Source organism: Carlito syrichta, unplaced genomic scaffold, assembly GCF_000164805.1.
Source record: "Carlito syrichta isolate Samal-C Ts95f unplaced genomic scaffold, Tarsius_syrichta-2.0.1 Scaffold303242, whole genome shotgun sequence".
In the NCBI taxonomy this organism is placed as follows: domain Eukaryota; kingdom Metazoa; phylum Chordata; class Mammalia; order Primates; family Tarsiidae; genus Carlito; species Carlito syrichta.
In genome coordinates, this window is record NW_007247338.1 from 190968 (window position 1) to 210798 (window position 19831).

The following is a 19831-nucleotide window of genomic DNA, read 5'->3' on the forward strand; positions in this document are numbered from 1 at the left end:
CGCAGGCGGGTCTTGAACCCACGGGCTCAGGCAATCCACTCACCTCAGCCTCCCAAAGGCGCTGGATTACAGGCTGAGCCACCGAGCCCGGCTTATTAAGTGATTAAAAAAAGGATGTCTGACCTTCTTACATATGTAAAAAATATACCTTCAGAGTCTGTTAGTAAGCTGGAAGAAGTGGATATTGAGAAAGTTTTCAAATCGATCATTAGGTTCCAGTTAGTTACTCATTCATTAAGCGATGGTGAAATAGCCAAAATTGTTCTGAATCAAGGTGTTTGTGCTAATAATGATGGTAAGGATGACATTAACACTATAGAAAAAGTGACTAATAAGATGGTATGGTAAGCCGGGCTTGGTGACTCAGCCTGTAATCCCAGCACTTTGGAAGGCCAAGGCGAGTGGATTGCCTGAGGCCACAGGTTTGAGACCAGCCTTGTGCAACTTGGTGAGACCTTGTCTCTACAATAAATAAAAAATCAGCCAGGTATGGTAGTGTGTGCCTGTAATTCTGGCTACTTGGAAGGCTGAGGCAGAAGGATCTCCAGAGCCCAGCAGGTTGGGGCTGTGGTGGCCGGGAGCGTGCCACTGCACTCCAGTCTGGGCGACAGAGTGAGACTCCAACTCAAAAAAAAAAAAAAGAATAATATGGTGATGCATAATGATCTAAGGAAGGACTATAGCAGCATGTACTCCTAACAGAACAAGAAATCATGTCACTTTATAAAATTAAGAGAGACTTCTAAAGATGAAAATTGTCGTTAATGAGGCTGATGGCTCTGGAGGACACATTTGAAATAGCCACCCAGCAGAATTCCTACTCATCCCTAGAGGACCAATATCTGTATCTAGTCCCTCACCTGTATCTAGTGTATCTTCTCATCTAAAACAAAATGAAACACAATGGTGTACAGTAATCTTTCAATCAAAACACAGCTGGAAGATGTAGACTGACACCTGCCATTGTTCATTGTTGCTGTTGTTTCATAGCTGATACAAGTTTTCTGGTGATGCCACTGACTGCTTTGTTACCCTGAACACATTTTTTCTTCACTGTATTCATTGTATGTCATTTTTTAAAACTGTTAAGCACTTAAGTGTGAATAAGCGTACAATATGAGTGCTTATAGATAGCATAGAAATCCAGAGTCAGGAATGATGGTGATGCCAAACAACCTCAGGTTGTCCACATCGGTGGCTGAGATAGTGACACCTTTGCTTTCTGATGGTTCAATGGACAAGATACAAATGTTGTTTCATGCATGAAATTATTAAAAATATTTTATAAAATTACCTTCAGGCTATATGTACAAGGCGTCTATGAAAAAACAAATGTCATATTTGGACTTGGAGGTCTATCCTCAAGATATTTTACTATGTAAATATTCTAAATATATATGCAAGTATTCTTTTTTTTTTTTTTTTGAGTTGAAATCTCACTCTGTCGCCCAGACTGGAGTGCAGTGGCCGCTCCCAGCCACTGCAGCCTTGACCTGCTGGGCTCCAGGGATTCTTCTGCCTCAGTCTTCCAAGTAGCTGGAACTACAGGTGTGCACTACCACTGACTAATTTTTGATTTATTGTAGAGATGAGGTCTCGCTGCCCAGATGGGTCTCGAAACTGCGAGCTCAGGCAATCCACTCACCTCAGCCTCCCAAAGGCATGGGATTACAGGCTGAGCCACCGAGCCCTGCTCGCAAGTATTCTAAAGTCAAAAAAATCTGAAATCCAAAGCATTTCTGGTCTCAGGCATTTTGGATAAGGGATATTCAACCTATATTAGTAAATAAAAGACAAGTGGTCTGTGACATTTTGGAGCTAATAATGAAAAAGAAGAACAGAAATTAATAAAATGAACATATAAATAAAAAGTAACTGTGAAAAGGAGAATCAAGAAAACAACAAGATAATAAAAGAGTATGTAAGAGGGGTGTATAGATTTAACTAGATTTGATCTGAATTGCTCTTATTGGGTAGTGACATTTGAGCTGAACTTTGAGGGATAAGAATTTCATCTTCGGAAGACTGGAAGAAGAGTGACCTAGATAGAGGGAATATATGTGTGGAGAATCTGAAGCCCAAGAAGTTGGGCCTGTTGGAATAATTAGCTGAGTGGTATAAGAAGGATGTGACGGTGACAGAGCAGTTCACAAGGTGCAGGCAATGGAGGGTGTATCATCTACAGGATTGAACGACGAATAGAACTGACTTAAAGTTGATTTGCTTCTTATGACCACCATTCTTCAGTAAGTCTAAACAATGTCGGTTCAACATGATCCTCCCACCCTTGGGTAATTTGACAGAAAGTTCTGGTACTCAGAGGTTCCAAGAGTGACAAGGTCTGAAGTCAGAGAGGCTGTCAGGGACCAGATTACTCAGGTCTTATAGGCCAAGATGAGAAATTTAGATTTTATTCTAAACCAAAGGAAAGCAATTAGAGAAGTTGAAGAAGGGGAGTAACATGACCAGGTTGGTGTTGAAAAAGGTCACTCTGATGGCACGGCAGAATAAACAGGAGAGACGCTAGAGGAGAAGCTGGGATCTGATGCAATAGTCCAGGGGGTGATAATGATGCTTGTATTTAGGCTGGTGGATGAATGTTAGATAAACTTTTAACTGAAAAACTTCCTGGTTTGCGGGTTGAGGGTAAAGAAAAGTAATAAAGTTGATACCCAGGATTTTGCCTTAGGCTACTACTTCGTGAATAGTGGTGCTCATGAGATAGGAACACACACAGGGATGGATAAGACTCATAGCTCTATTTGGACCTGGTTCATTAGAGATGCCCATGAGAAATCTGGGTGGGAATGGAAGATGATACAAGAATGTACCTTTGAGGAGACGCTGGGGTAAGAACTCACAATTTAGGAGCTGTCTGCATGCACATAGTATTTAAAGCCATGGGAGCAGATGATTTCAGGTAGGGAAAGAGTATAGAGAGAGTGAAGGATACCAGGTAATTACAGGAAGGTGTCGTTTTGCGAGAGAAGTAAGGACATGTTAAAGGACAGTCTCTCTTGAGCATCTGTGGGGCTTGTAACATTCAATAAACTTAAGCATCTTTAATCAATAGGAGACTTTTTTGGACAGATCTTTCCTTATTCAAAAATGAAAACTCAGAGAGTTTCAACTTCTGTATATAAAGTTAGCTAGTTAGTACCACAGGTGGTAAGTGAGGAGAAACTTTAGTTTCTCAAGTTGTGTGAAAGACCATGTCAGGACAAAATAGCTTGTGTTCCAGAAGTTCTGCTTGTCTATGAACCCAAAGTAGGAATGTACAATGACTAAGCTGTTGGGTTCAGAAAGACTGTAATCAATATCAGCTTCACTAATATCAAAGAGAAAGTGGGAGGAAAAGAAACAACCCAATAAACTTGTTTTCTAAGGGGGAAACCATGTCATTTTATTTGAATATGCTTTTTATAAGATAAACTAAGACTTCATTTCATATATGAAATTATTGCACATTTATTTTGTAATAACAAATGATTTTCAGTTAAATAATCTAGGTTTTTTAAAAAAATTAACTGAAGAAATTCTACTTGGTTTTTAAGAGAACAATCTAGATTATTAGTATTCATTTATTATTATAATTTTTTTGAGTTGAAGTCTCACTCTGTTGCCCAGGCTGGAGTGCAGTGGCACACTCATGGCCACTGCAGCCTCGACCTGCTGGGCTCAGGTGATCCTTCCACCTCAGCCTTCCAAGTAGCTGGAACTACAGACATGCACCACCATACCTGGCTAATTATTATTTTTATCTTATTTATTGTAGAGATAAGGTCCCACCAAGTTGCCCAGGCTGGTCTCGAACCCATGGGCTCAGGAGATCCTCTCATCTCAGCCTCCCAAAATGCTGGGATTATAGGTGTGAGCCACCACGCTTAGCTATTATTATACTTTTTTATAGAGATGAGGTCTTGCTCTGCTGTCCTGGGGTCTTAAACTCCTGGCCTCAAGCAATCCTCTTTCCTTGGTTTCCCAAAGTGCTGAGATTACAGGTGTGAGCTACTGTGTCCAGACTGATCCAGACGATGATCTGAAATAAGAATGCACAGAAAAAAAACCTCTTACTTTTACTCATAAAGTTTCCATAAACTCTTAGCAATAATTATTTTAATTAGAAGTCTATACTGCTTACCTATATAAACAGTTCTTAATATACAGCTCCCCTGATCTTAAAACAATTAAGATAGGAATTAGGCCAGGCGCAGTGGCTTATGCCTGTAATCCAAGCACTTTGGGAAGCCAAGGTGAGAGGATTGCCTGAGACCACAGGTTCGAGACCAGCCTGGGCAAATTGGTGAGACCTCATCTCTACAATAAGTAAAAAAATTAGCCAGGTGTGATGGCGCATGCCTGTATTTCCAGCTATTTGGAAGGCTGAGGCGGAAGGATTGCCTGAGCTCAGCAGGTTGAGGCTGCAATGACCGTGAGAACACTCCAGTCTGAGTGATAGAATGAGACTCCAAATTCAACTCAAAAATGCCTTTTTTGGGATAATCTCTGAAAAAGAGATGAGGAGAATGGAAGAGTTTACGACTTAGGAACTCAGAAAACACTAAAGCAAAATGGTTTGCATACTAGTCAACTGGGAAGTCTTAAAATTAAATTTCTAAACTTAAGGTAGAGTATGTCAGAATTCTGCTGAAGTTTCTCATCAAACATAGAATAAAATTCAAAGTCCTCATAATAGGGTCTACAAGATCCAGTGTTCCTGGGTCCCAGTTACCTCTCAAATTTCCTTCCATTACCCTTGCTCATACAACATGTTGGTCTTCTTGTGATTCCTAGAATGCGCCAAATCAAAGTCTTCTCTCAAGTCCTTGATATTTGAGTTCCCTTTGGAAGTTTCTTTCCCCAAAAGTTACCTGCCTCACTCCATCACTTAAGACAGATCATAGATCTCTGCTGAAATTTCACCTTCAGGAGATCTAAAAAAAAAAGCAGCCTTATCATTCTTTATGTATTATTTTGTTGTAGTTTGCTTTTCTTCATCATTATGAAGTATTATAATTTTTAAAAATTTCCAGTTTGTTTGATAAACTTTGGTAGATTTTTGCATTCCTAGGTGTTTATTTTTATGATGCCCGGTTTGCAAGATGTGGTAGAGGAAGGTATAATGATAGGTTCCCTACCCTAAATGTCAGTTTAATAAACATGCATCTACTTTGTAGAAAATAATACAGTATGTAATATGAGAATTACAAAAATGTGAAAATACAGTACTTGTTTTCTCCAAAGGGTTTATTAGAGTCATAAGACCAGACACAAATAATTGTCCCAGTCAATCCCCCTTGTGGGAAACCTTGAACAGAGGTGATTCCTAACTTACCACAGTTCAGCTTTCCTGCCCTTATAGTCAAACTTATTTTAAGTAAACATCATAGTAATAACCAAAACTTATTTGTTGATACCAGAATAACACGACTAATTCCTACACTCTCATGTCCCCACACTTTTTTGGTTAGTTGGTACATCTAAGATACAAAATTTGAAAGGTGGGAAACATCCCCATGTCATAATGCATGATCAAACACATGAATATTGAGCATTTCTGCAAAGGCAATGTTTTTCTCCAACATGCTTAAGATTAGATGTGATGAGGTCTTGAGATGGGGTTTTAGCACTATTTAGGAATGATTTCTGGATATGCAAATAAGAATTTATTCCTCCATAGAGTATTCAAAAAACAGGGAATTGGGAAGATATGTTGATTATAGGGAAAGTAGGTGAAGAGGATGCAGACAGGAGAAGAGGGTTTTATAGAAAGGCCTTCCTTGAGAAAGGTAAGTGGAAACTGAGGGCAAGAAACCGGCTTCAGAACAGCTCTCTAGAGGAACCTATCTTCTATCTGAAAAGTTGTGATCATTTCTGGGACATAAGAAAAGAAAGTCATTATACATTTGATAAAGGACAAGAAAGGAAAAAAAACTGTCCTGAGTATATGTATAATCCAAAACAGAGTCAAAGCTATGTGCAAATATACTATTGAAACTGCAGACTTACACAATTTCCTGTAAACAAGGATTGGTAAATGAAAATTCATAGTGCTATATCTAATATACTTACATATCAATGTGTAAAATATCACTGATATATTCTTTTTTCTGTATATCATTATTTTAGCAAGTATATAAAATATTTTTCATTGTTTTTACAGGTTCACTTACACACTGGTCATCTAATCCAAATTTCTTTAACTGAATTGTAGGGGGTTTTAGTTATTTTGTTAACTCTGCTGAATACTGGGGAGAGATTGTTATCATAATGGGATGCAGAAGGTGAGGTGTGATATCATGTACCCCATGGGAGTACGAACTGGGCTTTATTTGTCTTTGTATCCCTAGAACCTAGCATAGTACCCGGAAAATACTGTGAACTCAAAGTCCCCTGAATTGAATTGGAGAAAATAATTAAGGGCCATAGGAGCTTCTGGAACTCTGGGTAGAGTTTATAATGACTTAGCACATGGGTTCCATAGGAGTGGAGATAGGTTTAATGGATGAAAACACTGATTTTGGAGTCAGCCCAAAATATGGCTTCTAGTTCTGCTACTTTCCAAGTAAAAAGAGCTCTAAGTTTCAGTTTCCTCATCTGCCAGATGGGGTAATATTACATTTGTTCCAAGGTTGCCATAAGAATTAAATGAGACGTTGCTAGAGTACTTAGTTTGATAGCTGACATATAAAACTGTTCACTATATAGTAGCTATTATTACTGCTAGCATTTTTACTGTTTGTTTTTTATTGAATGTTTGGACACACTGATTTTTGAGAATTTAAGTCCTAGGCCCTTCCCCAACTCATTTCTCTTTTAGGTTGAGGTAGAGAGTCTCAGAATATTAAAAGTTATACAGAGGTACAACAAAACTCTAAAGAGTTTATTTGAGCAAATGGCAATTCATGAATTGGGCAGCAGTGGTTTGGGGGCTCCTTAAAGAGAATACAAGAGAAAGGTTTTTATAGGACAATCAAAGAAGTAAAGCAAAGAAAATATTCACTTGGTTACAGTTATACAGTTGCTTTATTTGGCCTATTCTGCTGGGAAATCCCTAGTTATGTAAGTTAGTTGGTGGTTTCTGATTGCTTAACCTTAAGTTTTGTTTTTCTTTAATATAGGCATTTAAAAGAAATCCCAAGTTAAATTTTGCTTATGTTTGCAAATCACGCAAGATTAAGGTCATGTGTGAGAACTAACTGACTTTTTCTGCTCATGGATTCTTCAAGCCTGGTCTCTTTCTGTATTTTCCTTTACCAGGAATATATGTCACTTCCTGTTGGTGGTAGGCTAGAATCAGCTTGAACTGGTTTGTTAAAGTCAATTTTTCCCAACTCTAGGTTCAGTAACCTCTCCCTGATAGCTTGAAATTAGCCAGGTGGGAGGAGTTACAACAATGAAATTGAAGACCACCACAAAGAAGAAGGTTATCTTTATTCCTTTACGCCCTCCTTTTGGAGAACTGGATGTTAGCCAGTTATTAGCACACCTCTGCTCCCTCTCTTCTCTGCACCCACCTCTGTGATAGTTTGACATAGTAGGGAAATATGGGGGCTTCCGATTTGCTGGCTTTTAGCAGCCAGACCTCACACTTTCTTTTCATTACTGGAATGAAGACTTTTCTGCTTTCCCCAGTCTTCATTGCTGTAACTTCAGATCTTCTGATATTCTGAAGTCTGAGGTAAGCAATGGGACTTCTTTAGCTTCCTGGCAAAGAAGTTAACATCGTGTTCTCAAGCAGACGTTGTAGCTAAGTATGTGCCCAGCTTCAATTTCGCCTTCTGCTATAGTTCATGAGGCACTGCAACTGCTCCTTATGACCCAAACATTGCTAGGACCTTTCTTCATGCTACATAAAGGTTGAGTGGTTCCAAAACAATCATAAAAAAAAAAAAAAAAAAAGCAAAACAAAAAAATTTGTGCCTTTTTATTTGTCTGAAAGAAGAAATTTACTAGGGAATTGATAAATCACTGTCCATGACGAAGTGAGTCAACAGAAAGAAAGACATGGAATTAATTGTACAGATCAATTAAAACCTAATATGTGCTTAGTATCATTCCCTAAAAATTACAAATTCCAAGAGGAAGAAAACTGTCTCATTTCCTTTTCTGAGAAGACATTTCATGAATGTACAAGGCTCTTTACTGGAATCGTTTTGATTCAAAACCCACAAATTTTCCTCAGAAATTTGTATGGAACATTTTAAACGAGTGGGACTTTGGCATGGAGATAGCCATTAAGCAATGAGTCAGCTCCTCTGAGCCTCAGGCAAAGTTCTACAGGGTCTTTGCTTAGGTTGGGAATTATAGAAATTCCGTCTTACCTAAGGGAAAACAACACTGAAAAGTGGGAGCGATATGGGGAAGTTTTGCTTTTCGAGACATCTATAATGGTATAAGCAGTTGGTATTTTGTATATTATTAAAATAATACCAAATATTTTTCCAGCTGTGTTATTTATTATTCTTGGAGCAGTGCAAAACATGATTATGATAAGTAAAGCATGCAGTTAATCATCAAGTTGATTATTATAGTTAATCATCAACATGCCGGGCATGTCATATGCTACCCACAGACACTTCTTAAATTTTAGTGCCTGAGCAAGAAACATGGAAAGCGGACAGGGGTGGGACTTTAGCACTAAATTTTTGACCTTTTAAAAAGCCAGACATGTGGAAAGACTAAAGGACACAAAAGGTTGTTCTTAATAGTCCAAGATTCCAGAGTCTTGAATACTCTTGACTAATATGAGTTTAAAAGTTGTAGTATTGGCCGGACACGGTGGCTCAGCCTGTAATGCCAGCACTTTGGGAGGCCAAGGCAAGAGGATTGCCTGAGCCCAGGGGTTCGAGATCAGTCTGAGCAACATGGTGAGACCTCATCTCTACAATAAATCACAAAAACTAGCTGGGCGTGGTGGCGCATACCTGTAGTTCCAGCTACTTGAAAGGCTGAGGTGGAAAAATTGCCTGAGTCCAGCAGGTCAAGGCTATGGTTGCTATGAGCGTGCCACTGCACTCCAGCCTGGGGACAGAGTGAGACTCCAACTTAAAAAAAAAAAGTTACAGTATTACTGTATGGCATTACTTCCATTATGGGGGAATTTTGTTCACCTTTGTAGTGGTTCTCAAGCCTCATCAGCATCAGAATCACCAGGGAACTGTTAAATAGCACTAATGCCCGCACCCTATTCTTACAGATTCTGATTTACTTGTTCAATAATGGGGCTTGGGCCATGTTTTCAAAGTGCCCGAATACTTAGGGTTGACCACTGAAGGAATCTAGTTAATGAGACTTAACCCTCTGGAAAAAAAGGCCAATGAGCGGTTTGAGGTTCTTCCTCTACTCGTCCCTGACCTAGGTTTGCTGAAGAAAGTTACAAACCATCACTGTAGGCTCAAGCAACTACAGCTTCTTACTGGGTTCTTCAGCCTGATACATAAGGCCATTTTATATTTTTATTCATCTTATGCAGGCATTTCTTTTTTTGAAGCAAACAATATCTTATTGGAATTATATATGTAACACAGAATGATAAATATGGAGAAATGCTGGGTGCAGTGGCTCATGCCTGTAATCCTAGCACTTCGGGAAGCAGAGGTGAGAGGATTGTCTGAGCCCAGGTTTCAAAACCAGCCTGGGCAACTTGGTGAGACCTCAGCTCTACAATAAATAAAAAAAAATTAGCCAGGCGTGGTAGGGCGTGCCTGTAGTTCCAGCTACTTGGAAAGCTCAAGGGAAGAATTGCCTGAGTCCAACAGGTTGAGGTTGCAGTGGCCATAAGTGTGCCACTGCACTCCAACTTGGGTGATGGAGTGAGACTCCAACTCAAAAAAAAAAAAAAAAAAAAATAGAGAAGTGCCTTAAGTAGAGGGTGTTAAAAATTGTCCAATTTCCAAAACTTTGAACATAATAATTTAAGAACATTACAAGTAATCTATAAAGTGATAGAAACGTTAGATTCAATCTATAAGGAGCAATAATTTTAAAAACAATCTGTAATGGCTCTGATACCACATCTATGATAATTTTAGTTTTCTATCAAATCAGAAGAACATAATTAGTGTGCTTGCCTAAAACTTTAATATATTGATCTTTAAGTGCTATTTAATTTCTGAGAAAACCTAAATAATCAGGAGGTCTAATATCAACCAAAGCAAAAACGATGGAATAGGACGGATTTTTTTTTTTGTTTGTTTTTTTTTTTTTTTTGAGTCGGTGTCTCGCTCTGTCACCCGGTGCTCACGGCCACTGCAGCCTTGACCTGCTCCAGGTAGCTAGGACCACCGGCACGCGCCAGCCCGCCCAGCTAATTTTTTGATTTATTGCAGAGACGAGGTCTCGCCATGTTGCTCAGGCTGGTCTCGAACCCCTGAGCTCAGGCGATCTTCTCGACTCCGCCCCCCAAAGGGCTGCGATTGAGCCACTGTGCCAGGCCGGATAGAGGTTTTGAATTCACATATACCAAGAAGCAATAAACAAAAGGGTTTTCTTTCCTGCTTGCCATTTGCTTCCCTTTGTGTGTCTCAAGGTCCTCTGGAGAGTGGCCGTCCACACCTTCGGTCAAAGGGCCCCGAGCGCCCGGACCGCGGACCTGTGGGCAAGCGGGCGACACGGCCGGCGGCGACCGACGGGCGAGCGGAGCTCCGCCTCGGGGCAGACGGGCAGCGGCACCCGGGAACGGCGCATGCGTGGGGTCCAGCGGGCGCGCGCCGTCTGAGCCTCTAAAGCCTGACGATCGCTCCGCCCTCGCCCTTCTTCCAGGGTCGGGTCTCTAATGCCAGAAAGGTTGGGGGCCGCGACCTGAGGTGTGTCCCGGGAGGGGCGCGGGCGCACTGGAGAAGCGGCTTTACATGCTTCAGAGACGCGAGGACCCCTGTCGGTGTTTCTCTGTGGAGTCTGTAATGAGTCCAGTTGTCTAAGTGAGTCTCAAAAGGTTCCCAACAGTTCAGGTCGCAGGAGTAAGTTGTCAGGATTGTTTACATTTACAGCAAGTGTCTCCCTACAGCAGTAAGTAGTTCATCCCTTGGCAAGGTCTTACTGGACTTACTGTTTTTGAAAGCCTTCCCCTTCCGGTCTAGCCTGGTGCCATTATGTGACAACTTTCTGTTTATGAATTAAAAAAAAAAAAAGTCATGTAGGCCCTTTTATTTGTGACTCTCCCAAATCTTTCACAGCATGCTCAAAAACCTCATCTACCCTTGCCTTTTTCTTTTCTTTTCTTTCTTTCTTTTTCTTTTTCTTTTTTTTTTCTGTGTATTCATTGACTAATATATCTTTAATGTTTTTTGGCCAGGCTCGGTGGCTCAGCCTGTAATCCCAGCACTTTGGGAGGCCGAGGTGAGTGGATTACCTGAGCCCGCGGGTTCGAGACCCACCTGGGCAACTTGGCGAGACCTCATCTCTACAATAAATCAAAAACTAGCCTGTAGTTCCAGCTGCTTGGAAGGCTGAGGCGGAAGGATCGCTGGAGCCCAGCAGTTCGAGGATGCAGTGGCCAGGAGCCGCCACTGCACTCCCGTCTGAGTGACAGAGTGAGACTCCAACTCAAAACAACAAAAAAAATTTTTTTAATCAATATTTTTTATTTTAATATTGTGGGATACAGTTAAGGGTTAGGTATACAAATATGCTTCGTTCAGGCACCCTTGTTGATAAGGGGTGTCTCCCCATCCCCAGACAGATATTGGCTACCGTTAATCCCACCTCCTTTCCCCTCCCCCCATAGTTTCCCACCACTGTCAATCCTTTTCTTATAGTATTACGGTAGATGTTCAAGGTCCACTATATGAGTGAGAACATGTGATACTCAGATCTTTGTTTCTGTGAGAGATCACTCAGTATTATAGACTCTAGTTCCACCTAGGTTGCTGTGAAATTCATGATTTTGTTCTTTTTTATGGCTGCATAGTATTCCATCATGTATATGTACCACATTTTTTTAATCCAGTTCTCTTTTGATGGGCAGCATGGTTGGTTCCAGGTTCTTGCTATTGTGAACAACGCTGTGATAAACATACGTGTGCAGGTATCTTTTTGATAGAGTGATTTGAGTTCTTTAAAGATGTGGGGTACAATTCAGGGTAAGTTACAAATTATCCTTGTCTTAATCACATTTTCTATGTCATTAACCCACTCATCTATTTAAATGTCAGTGCTGTTTATTTAGTTATCTAGCGATGTTTTTCAGTCTATTATTATAAATACATAGTAATACAAAGCATGAAGCTCAAATCTCAAACATTCTAGCAAAAATTTCAACCAGCCTAATGTTCTCTCCATTCATATATTTGTCTTTTCTCCTTGCTTTGGCCTGAGAGCCAGAATTCTCCTTCTGTGTAGGAGGCTAATGCTTCCGTTTCTGCTCTCTATCCCTTCATCTCTCTTCACTGTCTTTGAGCAATTATCTACTCTCTTATAACCACTCTTGTCCAATCTTCATTGGCTCCTTTTGTTTTAATAATTATAAGAGTGGTTCACATGAACTGAGGGTTTATTATGAGCCAGATCTGAGCTAAGTGCTACATCTGTATAGTCACATTTATTTATTTCTGTAACCTAATAAAGAAGGCATGGTTATTAAATGCAGAGAAAACTGAGAATAAAGAACTTAGGTAAGTTGCCCAAAGAACACAGCCAGTAAGTGACAGAGCTAAGACGGAAACACAGAAAGTTTATTTCTAGAACCTGTGTTTGTAACCACTTGATGACACCATTTCACCTACAAATATGCAGAATGGACATTTGCGCATTGGCTGGACTCTGCTACCCCATCTCTGTAATAAGTAGCTTTCACTGTTGAACTTACCACAATTTCTTCCCAATCACAGCCTCTCATTTTTTTTTGAGTTGCAGTCTCACTCTGTCACCCAGGCTGGAGTGCAGTGGCACGCTCACAGCCACCACAGCCTTGACCTGCTGGGCTGAGGTGATCCTTCCATCTCAACCTTCCAAGTAGCTGGAACCACAGGCATGTGTCACCATGCCTGGCTAATTTTTTGGTTTATTATAGAGATGAGGTCTCGCCACATTGCTTAGGCTGGTCTTGAACCCCTGAGCTCAGGCAATCCTCTTGCTTCAGCCTCCCATAGTGCTGAGATTATAGGCTTGAGCCACCACACTTGGCCTCTAATTCTTCATAGACAATGTACTCAGACCTCTTAGTCTGTCTTTGAACCCATCACTATATGAGAATTGGCCTCAGGATGGCCACTAATGATCAAATCCAGATATCTTTCTGTCTCCTTCTTGAAGCTTTCCCTCCTTTGCCTTTGGGTCATATATTTTTCTGGTTTCTCCTGTAGCTTCTCTGACTACAATTTCTCATTTCATGTCAGATATTGCTAATTCTGCATCAGTCTGGAAATATATATATATATATATATATATCTCCAAGCATCAGCAAGCCAATGCTAGAAATGGACTGAGCAGTATTCTGAGATTAGACTGTAGCTTAGTGTTGGGTGTAAGCAAAATGCAAAGTCCTGTAACCAGAAGACATTTTGAAGGCTGAAGTAATTAGAGACAGAATGTATGTCCTGCTAGTTATGAACTGTGTGACTTTGCGTTGGAAGACAATTTCCTTTAGCTTCATCTGTGCAAAGTGGGTGTATTAATACTGCTTTACCTTATGGGGTTGTTATGAGGATTAAGTTGAATAACTGAGGTACTCAATAAGTGTTAGCCCATCTTATGATTTATTCATTCACTTATTTACTCACCAAGTACATATTGAATGTCTTCCATGTGTCAGGGACTATGTCGGGTGCTGTGGACACAGTGATGAACAAGCACAGACACATAATACCTGCCCTCATGTAGCTGGCAGTCTAGTTGGAGAGATGGCTGTTACTAATATACTACCGTATTTACGTGGATCAAGGGTATAGATAAAGGAGTGGTAAGAGATGAACTTGGAAAGACAGGATATGTGAGATTTAAAGAATCATGTGTGTCAGCTTGAGGACAGTATTCTACTCCAACTGGTCACCAGGAAAGGTTTCGGGAGACAAGTCACATGCAGCTTCTGTGTTTGAAGGAAGGGTTGGAAGTTGGGCGGGTGAGACAGGGAGATGTAAGGCTAGTTATGACTAGTTTTGCAATAATCCTGCCCAAGATCTGAACTAGTATTTCAGCAGTGAGGATGGACCCAAGGGTGCTGAGAGTATTAGGGGACAGAGTCATCATGAGAATTTCCCAAGTGTGTTTCCTCCACACCCAAGGTGCCTCCAACTTCCAGGAACTTCAAAAGGGGATTCATAATAGCGCTCCCCTCAACTCAGGGGGACAGCTCCTCTTCTTTTTCCTTCCCAGCTTGTCAACCAGCACTTGTCTACTGGACTTCCCTTCCAGCCACTGTCAGTGATTTTCTAACATTGAGCTGCCCCCTAGTGGAAACTGAGAGTTCATACCAACATAGAATCCAGCTGTCAGCGTAACTGACATGTAATTAGACATGCATGGCATCATTTTGGTCAGTGATGGATTATACACACAGCAGTGATCCCACAAGATTATAATAGAGCTGCCCTTTACAGGTGCAGCAGTTTTATCTTTCATGCCATATATTACTGTACTGCTATGTTCAGATATGTTTACATACACACGTACTTAACCATTATATTACAGTTGCCTACAGTATTCAGTACAGTACCATGCTGCACAGCTGCTGTAGCTGAGGTGTACCATGCTGTAGCTGAGGTGCACCATGCTGTAGCTGAGGTGCAACAGGCTATACCATCTAGGTTTGTGTGAGTACATTTTTTGATGTTCACATTAGGACAACATGGCCTAATGGTACATTGCTCAGAATGTATCCCCGTCATTAAGCAATGCATGACTGTATTTGTACATCAACTGAAGCAGGAAGACACTTTACTTTTCAAAAATCAGAAACTCTGCATCTTGGATATAGGGAACCTAGGAAAGACTAAGATAAGATCAAATTAATATTTTAAGTCATAGTAACCAAATGTAATTGAGAGAACCTTCAACAGCATCAAGTGGCTCTCAGAGGACAACTCTCAACCTTTTTCTCTTTCTTTTTTTAGTTAACTCTCAGTAAAGAATTTAAGAAGCCCAAACAGAAAGGTTTTTATCCTTGAGGTCAGGGGTCAGGCAGGCAACAAAGATGAGTGAAATGCAGCAGGTGCAATTGATAGGGAATGGTAGGGACTGTGGAGAATTGGAGTTACTGCCACTGAGCACCAGTTATTGGTGTCCTATGGGAATATGGGCATAGTGTTGTCAAATCTTTCAATTTTTATAGAAAAACTGGAAAGCCTGATTACTACCCCAAATATTCCAGTTTTTAAAAAAACGTTGTGAAGAATAAAACAGCCTCTTAGGCCACTTGTTTTCAAGATCTTCATGGTAGACCATCAGTTTCCAAATGCCTGATTGGTAGTGGTCACTACTAATCACTCCATAATTACATTTTAACTGGCTTGTGAAATTTTAAAGGACAATAAAATGAGTTTTTCCATAGAGCTAAATCTATTTAATATAAAGGACTCCTTTTCCCCTCTGTGATTATATCCTTATATATTTGGTTCAGATACTTTATTTTCTCTTTATATTTATATTCAAATATTTTGTATGAAATGCTGGTATTGTTCTAATACAATTAACTGGTAAAATTAAGGATTGGTGACTTTATGCTGTTCAGTTGCTCTTAGTTTGTTTTACTTGTTATTGAAACCCAAGTGACTGTGCACCACTGCTAAGACAACAATCATTGACTGAAGATTTTTTTTTTTTTTTTGAGTTGGAGTCTCTGTCGCCCAGGCTGGAGTGCAGTGGAACACCCCAACCTCTGCACTACAAACTTATGTGATAGGGATAGGGTGCCCTAATTCTTCAGGCCCCAAACTCTTTATCTTTAAAATAAAAATTGTGGGAGGGAAATCCTTAAGCATGCTCCGTAGTCACACTTTTAGTGAATCTGTCATTTGAAAGTTAAAAACATTTTTTTTTTAGTTAGAGTCTCACTCTGTGGCCCAGGCTGGAGTGCAGTGGCACACTTGGAGCTGAGCTCCAGTGATTCTTCCGCCTCAACCTTCCAAGTAGCCGGAACTACAGGCACATGCTACCATGCCTAACTAATTCTTGATTTATTGTAGAGATAATGTCTCGCCAAGTTGCCCGGGTTGGTCTCGAACCTGTGGACTCAGGCAATCCACTTGCCTCGGCCTCCCAAAGTGCTGGGATTACAGGTTGAGCCACCGAGCCTAACCTTGACCAAAGATTTTAAAGCACTATTGTGTTGGGATAACCCTAGGCCCCAACAGTGATGTGAAAGATGTGTTTGTTGAGCCTCAAATCCCAGAAGGCATGGAATGTGAAAACCCAAAGAAACTTTTGCCTCCCTCCTTTATTTAGTGATTGAGGACACTGAGACATTGTGTAGGAAGTGAATTGTTCACAGTCACCCTGACAGGTAGTAACTGAATCACAATTACATCCTGTTTTTCTGACAGCAGATATATGCTTCAACAACTTCAGTCTTCTCTACATTACCCAGATAGTAGTGCCCAAATGATGGAAAGCCTATCAAAGAAAGGACTTTGGGGTAATCGAATAAGCGATTTGTGTAATTGTGCATTTCTATAGAATCTTGGAACCCATGTATCATTCTAATTTAATTTAAAGGTATGAAACTGCCATTGATTAATTTTCCCTTAGGGTGTTTCTTTCATGAGTAGGCCTTTGGGTTTAAGAATATATTATAGTTCACTTATTGTGATACTTGGCTTTGTTAAGACCTAAATTTATTAGCAAATATACCGACTTTTTCCAACTAGTCTACAGATGCTTGTATACCCACCCATAGTTTAAAATGATTATTTTTGTTGTTGTCTGTGTCCTATTTCCCCATTTGAAAGATACATTTCACATGGATAAGAATAACGTAGCCTACACTATCTTTTCCTCAGCACCCATGACTGCTTTAGAGAGACTGACACATACTGAGGATATTTTATTAAGCTAAAAAGCAAAATAAAACATAGTTCAATCAGAAGGCATATTTTCATTTTTTATTTTTTGAGTTGGAGTCTCACTCTGTCGCCCACTCTGGAGTGCAGTGGCCGCTCCCGGCCACTGCAGCCTCGACCTGCTGGGCTCCGGCGATCCTTCCGCCTCAGCCTTCCAAGTAGCTGGAACTACAGGCACGCGCTACCACACCTGGCTCATTTTTATTTATTGTAGAAGTGAGTTCTCGCCAAGTTGCCCAGGCGGGTCTCTAACCCACGGCCTCAGGCAATCCACTCACCTCAGCCTCCCAAAGGCACAGGATTACAGGCTGAGCCACTGAGCCCAGCTCAGAAGGCATATTTTATGATTAATTATGTCTTTGTATTTCAAAGAGGAAGTAGGGGTCTGACTTGGTATTTTAAATCAAAGGATTAGTGATAATAATAACTTCAATAAATCGAGCCCCATCCCTATGCCAGGTATTATTCTAATGTTTAAAAAATATATATATTATTGAATTAAAATCAGTCTGAAAATATTTAGTGTTTGCTTATCATGTGCCAAATGCTCTGTTGAATACTGGGGGCATAGTGGTAAACCACATGGAGGTATCTCTAGCCACATGGAGTTTATAGCCTGAACTTCAGTGCTTCAAACCCATCCTGATTCATGCTAGCCTGAAGTGCATGATTGTACACAATTAAGAAGAGAGTTACAGTTATGTCAGTTGCTGAGAGGGAGAAATATCGAAGGTTGGGAGTCAGAAGAGACTTCTTGGATTAAATGAAAATTCAATTATGACATGAAAGGTGAGCTAAATAAAGGGTGATTGGGAGAGTGATTTATGCAGAAGGAGAAGTCAGGGCAGAGGCTCAGATGGAAGGAACTGAACATGGGATATGTGAAGAATGGAAGTCCAGACAGGTTGGAGAAATGAGAGGAAAAAGGGAAAGATGAGGCTACCTTAGGTCTTGCTATTAAACTCCCACGATGCTTTGCAAAGCTCTGTATAATGCTTTTTATAAACAGCATCCAATCAAGTGTAGTTAATAATATATTTGTATATCATATGTCATGTATCTATCATCTATCTATCTATCATCTATCTCCTATCTATTTGTAGAGACAGGATCTCTCTTTGTTGCCTAGACTGGAGTGCAGTAGTGCAATCATAGCTCATTGCAGCCTCAAATTCCTGGGCTCAAGTGAGCCTCCTGCCTTAGCCTCCTGAATAGCCGAGATTATAGGCGTGCACCACCAGACCAGGCTGATTTGATTTTATTTTTGTAAAGAAAATCTCGCAATGTTGTCCTGGCTGATCTTGAGCACCTGGGCTCAAGAAATCCTCCACTTCAGCCTCCCAAATTCCTGGGATTACAGGCATGAGCCATCATGCCTGGCCTCATTTGTCTAAAACCTGTCTTTCCCCTTATGTTGAGTTTCTTTAGTACAGGGGATCATGTGGGTCTTTTTCCATCACCTAGTGCTGCTCTATACTCCTCTCATGTGCCTATTTTATCTTTAGTAATATCCGACTTTTCTAACAGGCCTATCTATCTGTGAGCACAACACACAGTTTCCTTAAGTGAGTTTAATTTGTAGTATTTCATGCACTTATTCACGCATTTGTCTATTTGATAAACATTTCTGTGTGCCAAGCAGTTTAAGAAAATGTAAGAGGTTCCTTCTTCATGGCTTATACTGGTTCTAGACTTGAGACTAGGCATAAGACCAAAAATCTAACCCACAAAACAACATATTACAAATTGAAAACAATTTGGGGGGGGGTTCAGAGTTTCACTCTGTTGCCCAGGCTGGAGTGCAGTGGCACACCCATGGCTACTGCAGCCTCGACCTGCTGGGCTCAGGCGATCCTTCCGCCTCAACCTTCCAAGTAGCTGGAAATACAGGTGCGCAGCCACCATGTCCCACTAATTTTTTTGATTTTTGAAAAGATGAGGTCTTACTGTGTTGCCCAGGTTGGTCTTGACCCCCTGGCCCCAGGAAATCCTCTCTCCTCTGCCTCCCAAAGAACCGGGACTACAGGCATCAGCCACTACGCTGGCATGAAAACCTTTAAATTTCAAGTTCTTGGATTTTGATCATTCTTTTTCTTTCTGTGGTTTAATTATGCCTGTATTTCAAAACCTGCTTTTGTTTTTCTCCACTCAGCCCATCTGCCAGGCGGCTTATCAGAATGATATTGGTCAAGTATGGCGGTGGGTGAAGGAAGACAGCAACAATATTAATGTTCAAGACAGCTTTAATGGAGACACCCCCCTGATCTGTGCTTGCAGGCGAGGGCATGTGAAAATCGTTTCCTTCCTTTTAAGAAGAAACGCGAACGTCAACCTCAAAAACCAGGTGAGATCATGACACATGAGCGGAGAGGGTAATAATTGTTAATGGTAATTCCTTTCTACTTGAGTCACTGGCAGTGGTGAATATTGTTTTTTAATTGCTTGTAGATCCTGATACCAACCATTATTTTAGCCTTGCTATAGAGAGACTGACTCATATCAAGGATATTTTATTAGGCTAAAAAGCAAAATAAAACATAGATCCATCAGAAGGCATATTTGGTGATGAATTATGTCTTTGTACTTCCGGAGAGGAAGAGAATGGTTTACTCATTTGACTGGATCGAGTTTCTTTCTTTTCTGTTACTTCTTCTCCCCATACTCTCCTCTCCTCCTTCTCTCTCTCTTCCTCCTCCTCATCATTACAAAAGTAATGGCACAGCGGGGCTTGGTGGCTCAGCCTGTAATCCCGTGCCTTTGGGAGGCTGAGGTGAGTGGATTGCCTGAGCCCGCAGGTTCGAGACCCGCCCGGGCAACTTGGCGAGACCTCATCTCTA

The 19831-nt window shown here is 40.7% G+C and overlaps 1 protein-coding gene across 1 annotated transcript in view; it reads left to right on the plus strand.

Annotated features, from left to right (window-relative positions):
* The window catches only part of ANKRD22 (ankyrin repeat domain 22), a 37358-nt gene that overhangs the window by 6406 nt on the left and 11121 nt on the right, over positions 1 to 19831 (plus strand). Inside the window, exon 2 of the mRNA XM_008058185.2 lies at positions 19147 to 19338. Within this exon, the coding sequence (XP_008056376.1) occupies positions 19147 to 19338 (192 nt within the window). The remainder of the gene's footprint in view (positions 1 to 19146; positions 19339 to 19831) is intronic.